The 12,582-nt window shown below is 45.6% G+C and overlaps 1 protein-coding gene across 1 annotated transcript in view; it reads left to right on the top strand.

Annotated features, from left to right (window-relative positions):
- The first annotated feature begins 1,456 nt into the window (after positions 1-1,456).
- The window catches only part of CTSC (cathepsin C), a 45,484-nt gene continuing 34,358 nt past the window's right edge, over positions 1,457-12,582 (top strand). Inside the window, exon 1 of the mRNA XM_069204002.1 lies at positions 1,457-1,775. Within this exon, the coding sequence (XP_069060103.1) occupies positions 1,601-1,775 (175 nt within the window). The 5' untranslated portion in view covers positions 1,457-1,600. The remainder of the gene's footprint in view (positions 1,776-12,582) is intronic.

Below are 12,582 nucleotides of genomic sequence, written 5' to 3'. Positions count from 1 at the left end.
GCCCCCTCCAGAACCAGTGGAAGAAGGCATCTACTAGAGAATGTGGCCTTGCACTCCCCAGGACCAAGCAGTGGGCAAACAACCCACTTGAGAGACTGTGGCCTTGTACTCCCCAGGATCAAGCAGTGGGCAAACCACCCACTAGAGAGACTGTGGCCTTGCACTCCCCAGGACCAAGCAGTGGGCAAACCACCCACTTGAGAGACTGTGGCTTTGCACTCCCCAGGACATCACAGAGGGCATATAGCCCCCTCCAAGACCAGTTTCGTTGTACCATCTTCTGGCTGAGGTGCCCCTCCATTTCCCTTCCCCCTGAGGTGCCTGTGTATTTTCGACCTGATGCCCCAGCAGTGTTCTCTCCGTGTTGAGGCTGGAGTCAAGTGGGACCTTGGCCTATGTGATATGGCCCTGTGGCCCACAGACATTACGGACTGGGCAGTGTCCCTACATTTATATATATGTAAATACTCTTTTGATTTTTGAGGACGTATTTCTAGTATTTTATTTTATTACACTCACTTTAATCTATTCCTTTTGTCCTTGCATTATTCCTGAGGGGTACGGGGTGGATATGTAATGTTGTTGCATCTGGTTGTGTGTATGGTGTTGGGGTGGGGGTGTTGCGTGTGTGTGTCACTCTCTTTTTCCTCTCCCCTCCCCTGTGTGCTAGGCGGCAATACTCACCGTGGTCATCGCCGCCGTCGTTGGTATTCCTGGTGTAGGAGGAGGTAGACCAGCATGGGGAAGACCTGCAGTTCGGGCTCCATGGCGTTGTGGTTCTTCCTTGATGTCGTTGGTACCGCTCCGGAAAAGGTTTCGGATAGGCCAGTTGTAATACTGTGGGCGGTACATTGTCTTCCGCCTGGCTGTTGGTGGTTACCGCCGCAGTGCTTTTTGGTACCGCTGTGGCAGTCGTGTGTTAAAGTGGCTGTCTGTGCGAGCGGTTTCCGCTGTGGTCATAATTAAAAAAAATTTTACTGCCGGCTTGTTGGCAGTATTACTGCCCTTTATCACCGACCACCAGGGTTGTAATGAGGTCCTTAATGTCCTGGCGCCTGCACAAAATGAATGTGTTCTTATACTGGTGCTCATGTAAAGCACTATACCTTCGGGTCAGGTTTGAGCTATATAAAACTGAAAAAAGAATAAGCAAGACTGTTGCAAGGGCTGGCATAGTAATGTTGAATTCAGATGACCTCATCATGGAGGTCAAGTGCACTTTAGAGACCACAGAATACTTTGCCCACGCTCAAATAATCTTGCCAGGGCAATGGGACTTCCTACGGAAACATGAGTCAGGTTGTCAGCTGTCACCTCACCTTGTGGCGACAAGTTGGTAAGAGGCACCAGCTTGCCGTCACTGACGCTGCACATATCAGCATTACAGAAGGGACAACAGCGCATGCGTGTCTGAGAACACTCATTCTTAGCATGTGACCCACCGCCTGACCTTGCCGAACGGGGACACGTGACTTTCAGGAACTGAAAAAACTTTATCTCGTCCAAAACTCCGAGCCCGTCGCTGCGCCTAAGTCACTGCCTCGCTTCCTTTTCCGACACGGTCAGATTAGGCTCTCTGAGCTTAAGGCACTGCTCCGTCATGGCGCTGCGCTGCCTCCTCCCGCTGCTGCTGCCGCTCCTCTCCGCGCCGGGGCTCGCACTGGCCGACACCCCGGCTAACTGCAGCTTCCAGGACCTCCAGGGCTCCTGGGTCTTCAGCGTGTACAAGGGGGCGGGAGAGGCTCAGGACCGAAGCATCGACTGCTCCAGTCTGGGTGAGTGAGAAGGACACTTGCGTGGGGCTAGGGCACGAGGTAGAGGTGTGTACCAGGAACGTGAGTTAACTTGGATAGAGGAGCCTATGGTTGCCGCCTGGATGTACTTTTTTTTTTTTTTACCTGCGTGAACAGTATATATAAATGTACCGGCCGGTCAAATTAGTATGATTGACAAAATCCGTTTCCCCCTTATAAGTACACACTACAGACAGAAAATATAGAAAGAACGCACTTTTAAATGCATTCTAGTGCTGTCTTAATGATCTCTGACCGATAATTAAACTAAATGTTCTTTTGAAGTAGACAAAAGCTGCCGGAACGGATGCGTAACTTATTGGAGAAAATGGGGTGGCCATGTTAGAGGGCATCAGGAGCAGAGGGTGGTGGGGGTAACTTCATGCAGGAAGTAGAAACACCTGCAGCTGGAAGAATTGGGCTCTATTGAAATAGGACATAGGACCATTTGCAGGAAGGGGCCTTCGAAAGATGATGGCCTGTCTCTGCAAGAGAGGAGGAAAAACGCCAGCTGCATGGACAAGGGGCATCTGCTATAAGGAGAGATTTATGGGTGGCACATACTGCAGGAGGACCTTTTGGGGCGACAGGCTGCAAGAGGAGAGTTTGGACACTTTGGCCTGCAGTAGGAGAATTGGAAGGGTAGCACTTGCTGCTGGAGCAGAGTTGTATGCTTAGCATCTTCTTCAGGAGAATAGTTAGAGCGGAGTGGGAAGAGGGTACCTACTGCAGTAGGAGTGCCGGACACTGCTGGTCTACTGCAGGAAGAGTACTAGCTGCAGGAAGGGAAACTTCCCATAAAAGGATAGTTGGAGGGGTACCAGCAGCAAAAGGGCCACCTGCTGCAGGAGGAGATTACAAGGGTGTACCTGCCATAGGAGAAGGCATCTGCTCCAGGATAGGAGTAGACAAAGGTACCTGCTACAGGAGGAGAGTTGGAAGGGTGGCGCTTGCTGCAGAGTGATAGGTGGAAATATGGCACCCTAAGTAGGAGGAGAATTGAAGGATGAGATGGATGTGTAGCTACTGCAGATGTAAAGCTGGGCACTGCTAGCCTGCTGCAGGATGTGTCCAGGGTCACTTGCTGATGGAGAAGAGTTTGCGGGGGGCACCTGCTACAGGAGAAGGAGGAGAGTTGGAAGGATGGCATCTGCTGCAAAAGGAGAGGGACTTATGGGTGAAGAAGAGTTGGCAGGACAGCACCTGCTGCTGGAGCAGAACTGAAAGTGGGGCACTTATTGCTGGATGAGAGTTGGTAGCGGGGATCCTTGTAACAGGAGGAGCATTGGAAGAGGGGCACTTGCTTCAGGAGGAGGGTTGGACAAGGTGTTCCTTTCCTGTTCCCTGCCAGATGACCTCCGCGCTGGACAAGATAAGTCTGGCGTCTGACAGGGGAGAGGGGTGGGGGTGTTGTGTGTGTGTATGTGTGCGTCAGTGAGTGTTGTGTGTGTGTGTGGTTGTATGCATGTGAGTAAATACATATTTGAATGTTACAGTGAGTGCATGTCAGTGTGAATGCGCGTGAGTATGTGTGAGTGAATGCGGGTATGGAAGTGGTGGTGAATGGGTGTATGCGTGGTGTGTGCGCATGATTACGGGGGGTGGAGGTTGGGGAGTTGGAGGGCGCTGTGACTCGTGGGGGGGTTAGACAACTGCTGGATGGGGGAGCCTTCTATCGGTGACAGGGAAGGAATTCCCTGTCACTGGTACCGCAGCGGAAACCATGGCGGTAGGCCGGCTCATAATACCACTGGCGGTCATGTGTGGACTGCTGGGTCGGAGATGCACATCTCTGGCCCGGCGGTTAATACCGCCATGGCAGCATGAGTAGAGATGTGGCAGGTTGGCTCGTAATGTGGCGGTATACACCACCAGCCTGTTGGCGGTGATACTGCCACATTAACCCTGGCGGTGAGAAGACCGCCAGGGTCAAAATGAGCGTCTAAGTTTCCTAACCAGTCACAGATCCCAAAAAGTAGAGCAAAATCCAAAAAAACATCTTCTCAAAATGTCAGGTATTTCACAATCAAAGCACACGCCTTTTTTGTGGGGGAAAAAAAATATATATTGTAAAATCCTTTTCAAGTCGAGGCTACTAAAAATCGCACATGATGTCTGTTGCGAGGCATATTGAGGCTTACTGTGAGCACATAAAGAGCTTGGGTTCAACTCATTGGTTGGTTTTCTTTGTCACGTTCATTTTCCAGCTTCTTATTGGTGTCCTTCTTGTCAGTCTTGTGTTTTTCCTCCCATGGAGCATTGCATCTTTACTATCAGTTTGATTCGTTGGGAGATCTGCTTCTGTTGCTTGCTTTTCCAAGCACTACTTTTCACTTTTGTGTGAAGCATGCCATGAGAGTCTGAGCCTGTTCAAGCAGTCTCCCTTGTAGTTAGCCCTACCTGCACTGCGTTATGCTCTATCGCCTGTTTCTTCCAGCCTTCCTTCTTTTTGTGCTTGTCCTTTCTTTCACTCCTGCCCACTGCGTGTTGCCCTCCTGTTCCCCACACACCCTCCTCCAATGTTGCTCTCCTGTTCTTCACCCACCCTCCCCCCGTGTTGCTCTGCTGTCTGTTCCTCACCCATCCTCTTCTCATTGTTGCTCTGCTGTTACTCCCCCTTTCCCCCCCACCACTCGCCGTGTTGCTCTGCTGTTCCTTCACCATGCTCGCACTTTTATTTCCTTGGGTACTTTTTTGTTCTCGTTTGTGTTCTGACTTCTGCTAATTTATTTTCGTGTTGGCAGACTAAATCTGGTGGTGGCAGGACCATTGCTGGCTCATGAACTTCAACCTCACTTGCAGGACTGATCATTAACCCTCTTAGACATCTCTTCCTTTATACCTGATGACTGTGAAATACGTGTTCGGCTTGAAGCCATAACTGAGCGTGTGCCCAGCAGATGAGTAGCTCTGTCTTTAACTTGTGCACATGGGATCTCTGTAGAAGACAGGTCCCTAACCTGTGGCCTGCAGGCCAATGGGGGAGTCCGCTGCACCAGTTTGGGGGCGGGGAGGGAGGGCAGGGGGGGTTCAATCTCGTATGACCTCTAACCATTATTTCCTGTCAATCATTTTAAGCTAAATAACTGTATAAAAGACAGTTGTTTCATCAAGTAATGATGCTTGAAGTCTTCTCTGTTGCTTCCCTAATGAATTTGATATACGTATTAATAAGACTACTAGAAACATGTTTGAAAAAAAAAATCCTAAGCCTTTTATAGTTATTTTTGTGAGAAGATGATTGCTAATTCAGGACAGAAGATATGTGAATGCCTAGTCACTATTCACATTCAAATGTCTGGACCTGAACTAGCAATCAGTTTCTGGCTAAGGGAACTTTGAGTTGGTTATGGTTTTCTAGATAATTATATGCATCTTCACCCTTGGATCAGTGTTCTAACAACTCATTAATCCGCGTGTGTTTACACGGATAGACTGCCCTACAGGCCCTTTTAGGCTGCACATTCTTCCATTCACTGATTTACCTGGACAGACACATGCCGACTCCAAGCACCCACACTTCTTGCAGCAGAGCAGAAAAGCTCCCATCGTCACTTCCCAGAACACATCATGTTCTCTGCCATAATGACAACCTGGTCTTAAAGTACTTATGCAGTTACTGTGATTGTCACCTTTTGACACAAAGAGCCAGCATGGTCGCCATCTTTGTCCATGTCAAGCTTAAGTGCTGCCTTTTGTCTGTTCAAAGCTAATGTCTCTCCTTGTACTAATTCTGTCCCACAACGTTTGCTGAGAGCTCTAATTTCATGTGATTACCTAGTGATTTGTGAATACGACCTGGGTCTTACACAGGTGTGCATTGACTGCCATTGCGAAACCTGCAGTGGCTAGATGTACTTAGTTAGGATAATGTGTACTTGTTTGTGTACTATTTTGTATTATTGCTTAAGTGCCTGTAATAGAAATGGCTTAGTGTTCCCCTGCTTCCATTTGTGATTCACATGGGTCTGCAGAAGCCAGAAGTTTAAGAACCACTTCTGTAGACTATATCAATTATTTTAATGATGATGAAAGCAACAATAAATAAGTGCTATTAAAATGTTACAGTATCCTATAAGGTAGCTCAATGAGATGAACACTAGCGTCTGTGATCAAGTGTCACGTATAAGATGCACCTCCCCCTTTAACTATAACAAACACTGTATAAAATGGTACTCTAAATAGTGGAGACACTTTAAAAAAAAAAAATGTATTTTGCCTCCTCTCCTCTCTGGTTTTCAGTTTATAGTTGGGGCATTTACATTTCCTACCCTCAGAGTACTTGGGTTTCACTTTAAAGTTGTATCCTCAAACTGTGGCCTCGTAGGTAAAAAGTCTCACAACTAAAAGAAACGACCTTGTGCAGAAGTGTGTACCCCTCCTCATGAACCTTTGTAGGTGCTTTACCTCGCTTCATTGTCGGAGGTGACCTCGCTCTTTGCCCCACACCATACTCTTCCTGACTCCTCTTCTACCCTTCCCTCCTGTGTTTTCCTTCACTCTGCTGCAAGCTTTGTCCGTTCTAGGGCAGTATTTTTAAGGCAATACCCAGAGGAACAGAGAGAGATAGTCTTCTAGGTCTAGAATGGCAAGGAAACAATGTATGAGGCATACAGAGAATTCTATATCAATGGTTCCCAACCTGTGGTCCAGGAACGCCTGGGAGTCCGTGAAGCGTCCTCGGAGGGTCTGCGACTGCTTAGAAAATTAAATATTATTAACAGATTAGGTCCCCAGTTTTCAGTAATAACTCAGTGGGGGCTCCCCGATTCCAGTAATGATTCACTGGGGGTCCCTGGGTTCCAGTAATGGTAAAGTGGGGGTCCACACAAGACAAAAGGTTGGGAACCACTGTTCTAGATTATTTGGTGCATTCTGAGCATGTGATTTTTTTTTTTTATTTTTTTTTATTCTTTTTATTGTGGTCGAAATTACGTGCTCACTTCAGGGGATTTCCTTTGTTTGTTGGATAATCAAAAACAATCGAAAACAAGGAAGTGTAGTTAAAGATTTGTCCGCTTCTGTTTGAGAAGCGATGAGTTTCATAGAGCTGTTTGTATATCAATCCTTTTTTTTTTTATTACCTGTTTTCTTTTTTTTTTTTTTTTACTGAGAATTCTTTTTGCTAGGTTTTCATCCCTTTCGCCAAGCTTTTAATTGTCCTTGGGGACAGCAGGCAATATTTAAATCTGCAAAAAAGACCAGGACTGCAAGAATAGAGTCTTCTCTTTAATCTACTTACTTGAAGGACGATAAAGTAATGGCTGTCTTAACTTATATTGGAAGTTGTCTCTTAGTTGGGCAAAAGAGATATCTCTCTCTCTCTGTCTTTCTCTCTCTTGCTCTCTCTCACCCCCGACTAAACAAGACATAAAGTAAAATAAAGTTTAGACCTAGGGCGTTGGGCTGCATGCTTTGCAGTATGCATCTTAGCTTTATGAATTATATTATCATTAATAAAACTGACTGCGGGTTGCATATTGATCTTTTCAGCTAGTGCATTACCTACCTTAGATATCTTACCAGTCCTAAAGCTGACACATGCTTCATAAACGCACATCAGCCAGATGGCCTACTTCAAGTAATGGTCATCTCTTGGTCAGCCAGTGGAGTAATTGCACATGTGAGTGTAATAGGTTTCATTTTATGGGCATCTAGAACCAGCTTACAACAATTGTTGTATATTGAGCCATTCATGGTGTTGGTATACATGGTATTACTAAGTTCCTTGTATCAATTCTGGATGGACCCAAAACCTGCACACTTGCCCTAAATTCGGTGCTAAAATAAAACTATTTAATTTTCTCAAGGGAATAGCTGAAGCTTGCAGGCCAAGGAAGGTGCTTGATATGGTTTCACTGGAGCTGAGAACAAAATGAGGCATTTGGCAAATGGAACCAGGTGAGCAGAGATACTGTCACTGAAAGTTCTATCTGTCACTGCCAGATGGCAAGGTGCAGGCAGCAAGAGAGGAGTTTAGATTGGAGGTATGAAGTTCGTTTTCCTTGCCAGTTCTCAGTGATTCGGAGGCAGCCAACCAGAAGCTTGATGTCCTCCAAAGAAGAGGCTTGTAGATTAATTGAACTTATTAAGCATTCATCTTGTGAGAAACAGCTATCCAATGTCACATCTAACCAGTGTAAGAGAAAAGCTGTCTGTGGAAGGAGTTGTTTCATTGTCTCTGTGTGACTACTAGGATGGGTTTTATTATCCTATATTCGGATCAGGTTGGATCTCCTGTTGGTCTTGAACCGCTATGCAGGATCATCCCTAAACTTTTTGCCTTAACCTTCTGTTTTCTGGATCAGTTTTTGTTGTCGTTTAAGAGTGTGTGCACTTTATCATTGCTAACCAGTGCTGAAGTTCTTGTGCTCTCTCTTTAAGACCTGGTGAAATTGACTAACACCCAATTAACACATTTAATGTACTTCTGAATCCCTAGGATAGTAGTTGGGGCCAGTGTCAAGAGACCCTGGGAGAAGGCTGCCCAGGAAATCCTGAAAGCTGTTTTCTAGCAGTACCTCTCCCAAGCGGAAGGTACGGGGACCCAGATGGAGGAGCTGGAAGTGAGGCCTGGCAAAGGCTCCCATTTGGCGTTTCAACCTAGAAGTGGGTGGCACTTGACACTGACAGCTATCTGTGGCCTCTGTTGATCGCAGTCCTTATAGGCAGAATTTTCCTTTGGTTAGAGACAGAAGTCTGATCCAAGGAGCAGAATGTTCCCCATCACTCTGCTGGCCATGGTGACACTGCCTGCTTACTATGATATGATGCATCTGTGAGCAAGTTAAAGTTGGGTGCTTCACAGATGGGGTGCACAAGTGAGGATAAGGGTGCCCCATGGGTCAGTACAGTGGCACAGGAGACTAGACAGAAGGATCCAACTGAGTTTAGCAGGGAATAGACCTGGGATGTGCCACTACATAAGATGTCCTTCATCTACTGTCTATTGCCTAAGTAGGAAAGACCTTTAAGGTATTGATTAGTCTACCCTGGCTTTTGATTGGTGAATATTTTTCCAGGCCTAAACCTTCCTTTTTAAGACATTTGTCGCCCCTAGGGTAGGCCCGAAACCTGCCCACAGGGCAGGGTGCATTGTATTTAAAAAGTTGAACTTTTGCTTTTCAGATTTACATGTCCTGCTAGTGAACAACTCTCATTTGTTTTTCACTATTGCAAAGCCGACCTCTCCCATAGGATAACAATGGGTTAAAGTGAAAACTATTGATTGGCAGAATGTAAAAGAGTCATTATTGGTCTCATAGGAATTGAATTTAAAACATACTTTAATGGTAAAGATGGATTTTAAATTATAGAAAGTTGGCATTTTCCTTTCCTAACTGCCTGGTGTCTGTTTCTTAGGTCATATGACTAGGTGTAGTTGGCTGCTGGCCTCTGTGTATTCCTCCTAGACCGCATTAGAACAAAGGGTCTGGGTGTTGGCTGGATGGGCCATCTCTAGCCGGATTGGGGGGTGCAGAGCTGTTGCCTGTTACACTTGCACTTCAAAGGCACTGGCCAAGCTTACACATGGATGATTCACACTATTGAGGGCTGTCCAGAAGTGCAGTGGGCTCTCTCATTCCTTGATAGGTAGACCTGCTCCTCTAGAAGCCTCCCACTACTTCAGACAGTCTAGGGTCATTAGAGAAACCAACTGCAGTTTTTGTTAAGCCCCTTCCTGGACCTCTTTATCCTTCTGCTTCAACAGATTATAAACAGTTCCCAAAACAAAACTTACCTATTCTGTTGTTTTATGAATTGTTGATGAAACAGTGCACATGCAACTTTAAATAACTGTCTAATTAGGGCTTTGGCTCCCTCCTCGGTGTGCCTTCTGTTTCTACGCATTGGAATCAATAAAGGTGCTTTTAAGTTCTATCCTTGTCTTTCCAGCACTTATGAGGACATAGTCTGCCTTAGATGATTTTAAGTCTCTCCAGCTTCTGAATTTAAAAGGATTTTTCCATTCGCTAGATGCCGCCCAGTTCTGTCTGATAACCAGCTATAGTCAATTTGTTTACAGTACAAGCAAAAGTGATATATATATATATATAGTTTTTTTTTTTGTTTTTTTTGTTTTTTTTTTACAAGTCTTAACTTTTGTACACCCTCTGACTCTGAAAAACCACTCCCTGAACTTCATTTTTGGAAGACTTGAAACACAATGGACCTGATTGCGACCTTGGCGGATAGGAATAGTCCATCACAAATGTGACGGATATCCTGCCCGCCTTTTACAAGTTCCATAGGATGTCATGTTTGTGACGAAGTATCCCATCCGTCAAGGTCGTTATCAGGCCCATTATCTTTGCTTTACTCTTACTCTTGTATTTTATTGTAAATGTATTTATGTGGTGCCTACTACTCCTTTCCAGGCAGTTAAGCACTTTGTGGAGAGCAGCACACTACTCAAGGTTCGTAGTTAATTTAGTGTTTTTTGGTTAGTGTTGTTTCTCAGTAGAAATCCTCTCATGCTTTACACCAGTTGTTGTGGTGGAACCAGAGGGATTCTGTGGTTCATAGCCACAGCTGCTGGGCTACTCAGGTGCCATGCTGTTCACCAGCCAATGTTTGGGAAACTCAGGGCCGAGGCGCTCTGGGTGGGCAGAAGGCACATGGGAACCTCTTCCTACAGTTTCCATACTCGTCCTCCAGATGGTTGTTGTGAACCTAAGGAGCCTGGTTCAACAAGGCCAGAGGATGAAGCAACGCACGAGTAGTTCATACCAGTAGGCGATGACTGCCAGATCAAAACAAAGCTTCTGCCTTATCGAAGGGCCCTTTTAAAGGCTTACTTTTTTGTTTCACAAATAACAAGGGTACGTTTAATAACAGCATGCCCCACAATGAAAGAGGGGCTGTGTTAGGGTCCAGCGAAAGGACGCTATACATTAGCTGCAGGATAGTTGCAAAACAATTCGCTGCCAGTAACAAAGTATGCTGATGTCGGTGTGACACCTGATTTCCCAATCTCTGACGTGACACCATGTGCATCAGTAAAGTCAACAGGGAAAACAATGACAATTCGAAGAAAAACATTTACTTTACTTACGTAAACGACTAAAGTTTAGTGAGCTGCTCATCCATCCCCCTGTGGTGGGTTTAGACGCCCAAAATAGAACGAGTTTGCTGTGTGGTAGGAGGCAAATATTTGCAGGAGCCACATTGCTTTCTTACATGAGTATCAACGTTTTCCATTAAGTGCCCGGGTCTTGTAACTTAGATATGGATTTTGCTAGGCGGGTTCCTCTTCTCTCCTCCACGCCCTACACCCCGCCTCCCACGCCCATTGTAAACACACTGGTAAACGCATAAGAAACGCCATCAAATGTGGGCAGGCAGAGGAACAGTACTCGGGCATTTTCAAAGCGTTTTGTTTTATCACACAAATTTTCCAGCAATAACATTTTGCATTGTGTATAGAAAATATATAATTGAGCCTGTTATTGAATAGCATGTGCCTGACTGTTACAACTTCATTTTGAGTAAGGTGATGAGTGAAAATCGTTTGCAAGGGGTGTTCTTGCCCGGCCACGTACTCGGCGCAGAAAATGGGTTTTTGCACAGATTGTGCTCCATCACAAGTTTGTGCGTGCACCGTTTCCTGCAGGTAGAACAGAGAACGAATGGAACAGACGAAGAAGCAGTGTGGTGAGGTGAATTTTATGTGAAAAAACCAGACTTTTTTTATCAAGGCATTCAGTGGCCGGGTCTCTCAGTGTCTCACCTGGTAGTAATTTTAAACGGACACTGACACAGGTCCCTATGGGGCCCATTGCTACATTTCTGAACAATGAATGTAAAAACAACGTAAAAGTAATCTGTGTCAGCGATTTCGGTCCTTTTCATATTTTACATGTTTTACTTAATCTTGAAATCCCTAAGAGTGCTACCTATTTCCAGAATGTGGCTTCTTGAATATTTTTTCCTTGCAGCATGTTAATCTGGTATACAGCATAATGTACAGTTTACACTGAGTCACCTCCAGGTGCCTACAATAGGCCACCGTTGAGAGGTCAAGGGTTGAGGCTGAAGGCAATGAGTGTCTCACAGTGCCCGTCGGTGGGTCGAATAGGTCTTCAGAACACAGTCATCCAATCCTTGGCCTCTGTACAGAGTGCATAGAGCGGTGGTCACATATTCCAATTGTGATTCGGTGCAAATGTGCGTGAAGGAGGCATACACATGTCAAAATACTGACGAGGCAAGAGAAAACGCAGCGCTTACAGGTGCGTGGGTGCGTTGTGTGTTTGAAGGTGGTAAAGTGAAACAGATGTAAGGAAGTGCAAGGTATGCAGGTAAAGGAGATGTGGATAGTGAAAGGGAGTGTGCGTCTGACGTAGAGTGAACCTAACAGGAGTAGTTGAGCCACTCTGAAGACCACTGCCACCTCCACAGGCCTCGGTGATTAAGTCGCAGTCCCACAATTTCAGAATTGAAACATTTCAGTATTCCTTATTTACAACAAATTCATTTTTGTTTCTAATTTAAGTTAAACAGCTAATGATCAGTGACAACGTCGATAGCCCTGGCCGGCTGTACTTCTGCCAGGACTTGTGTAATATTTCTGGAACAGAAAACCGGTAGGGTGGCTTTCTGTGGGAGCAGAACTTTATAGGTTTAAGCAACACTCTTTATTACACAGGCCACACCCCTTTAAAGGACACCCTCCGCCCCTACTTTTGTCATCTAACATAACGCCCTGCTTTTCACGCACATTATTCGACACAGTGTCTCGAAAGGTTTGGAATCTGACACAAACAACGGCCCTATATATATATTTTTT

Source organism: Pleurodeles waltl, chromosome 8 (assembly GCF_031143425.1).
Source record: "Pleurodeles waltl isolate 20211129_DDA chromosome 8, aPleWal1.hap1.20221129, whole genome shotgun sequence".
NCBI lineage: Eukaryota > Metazoa > Chordata > Amphibia > Caudata > Salamandridae > Pleurodeles > Pleurodeles waltl.
This window is presented reverse-complemented; position numbering and strand designations above follow the sequence as displayed.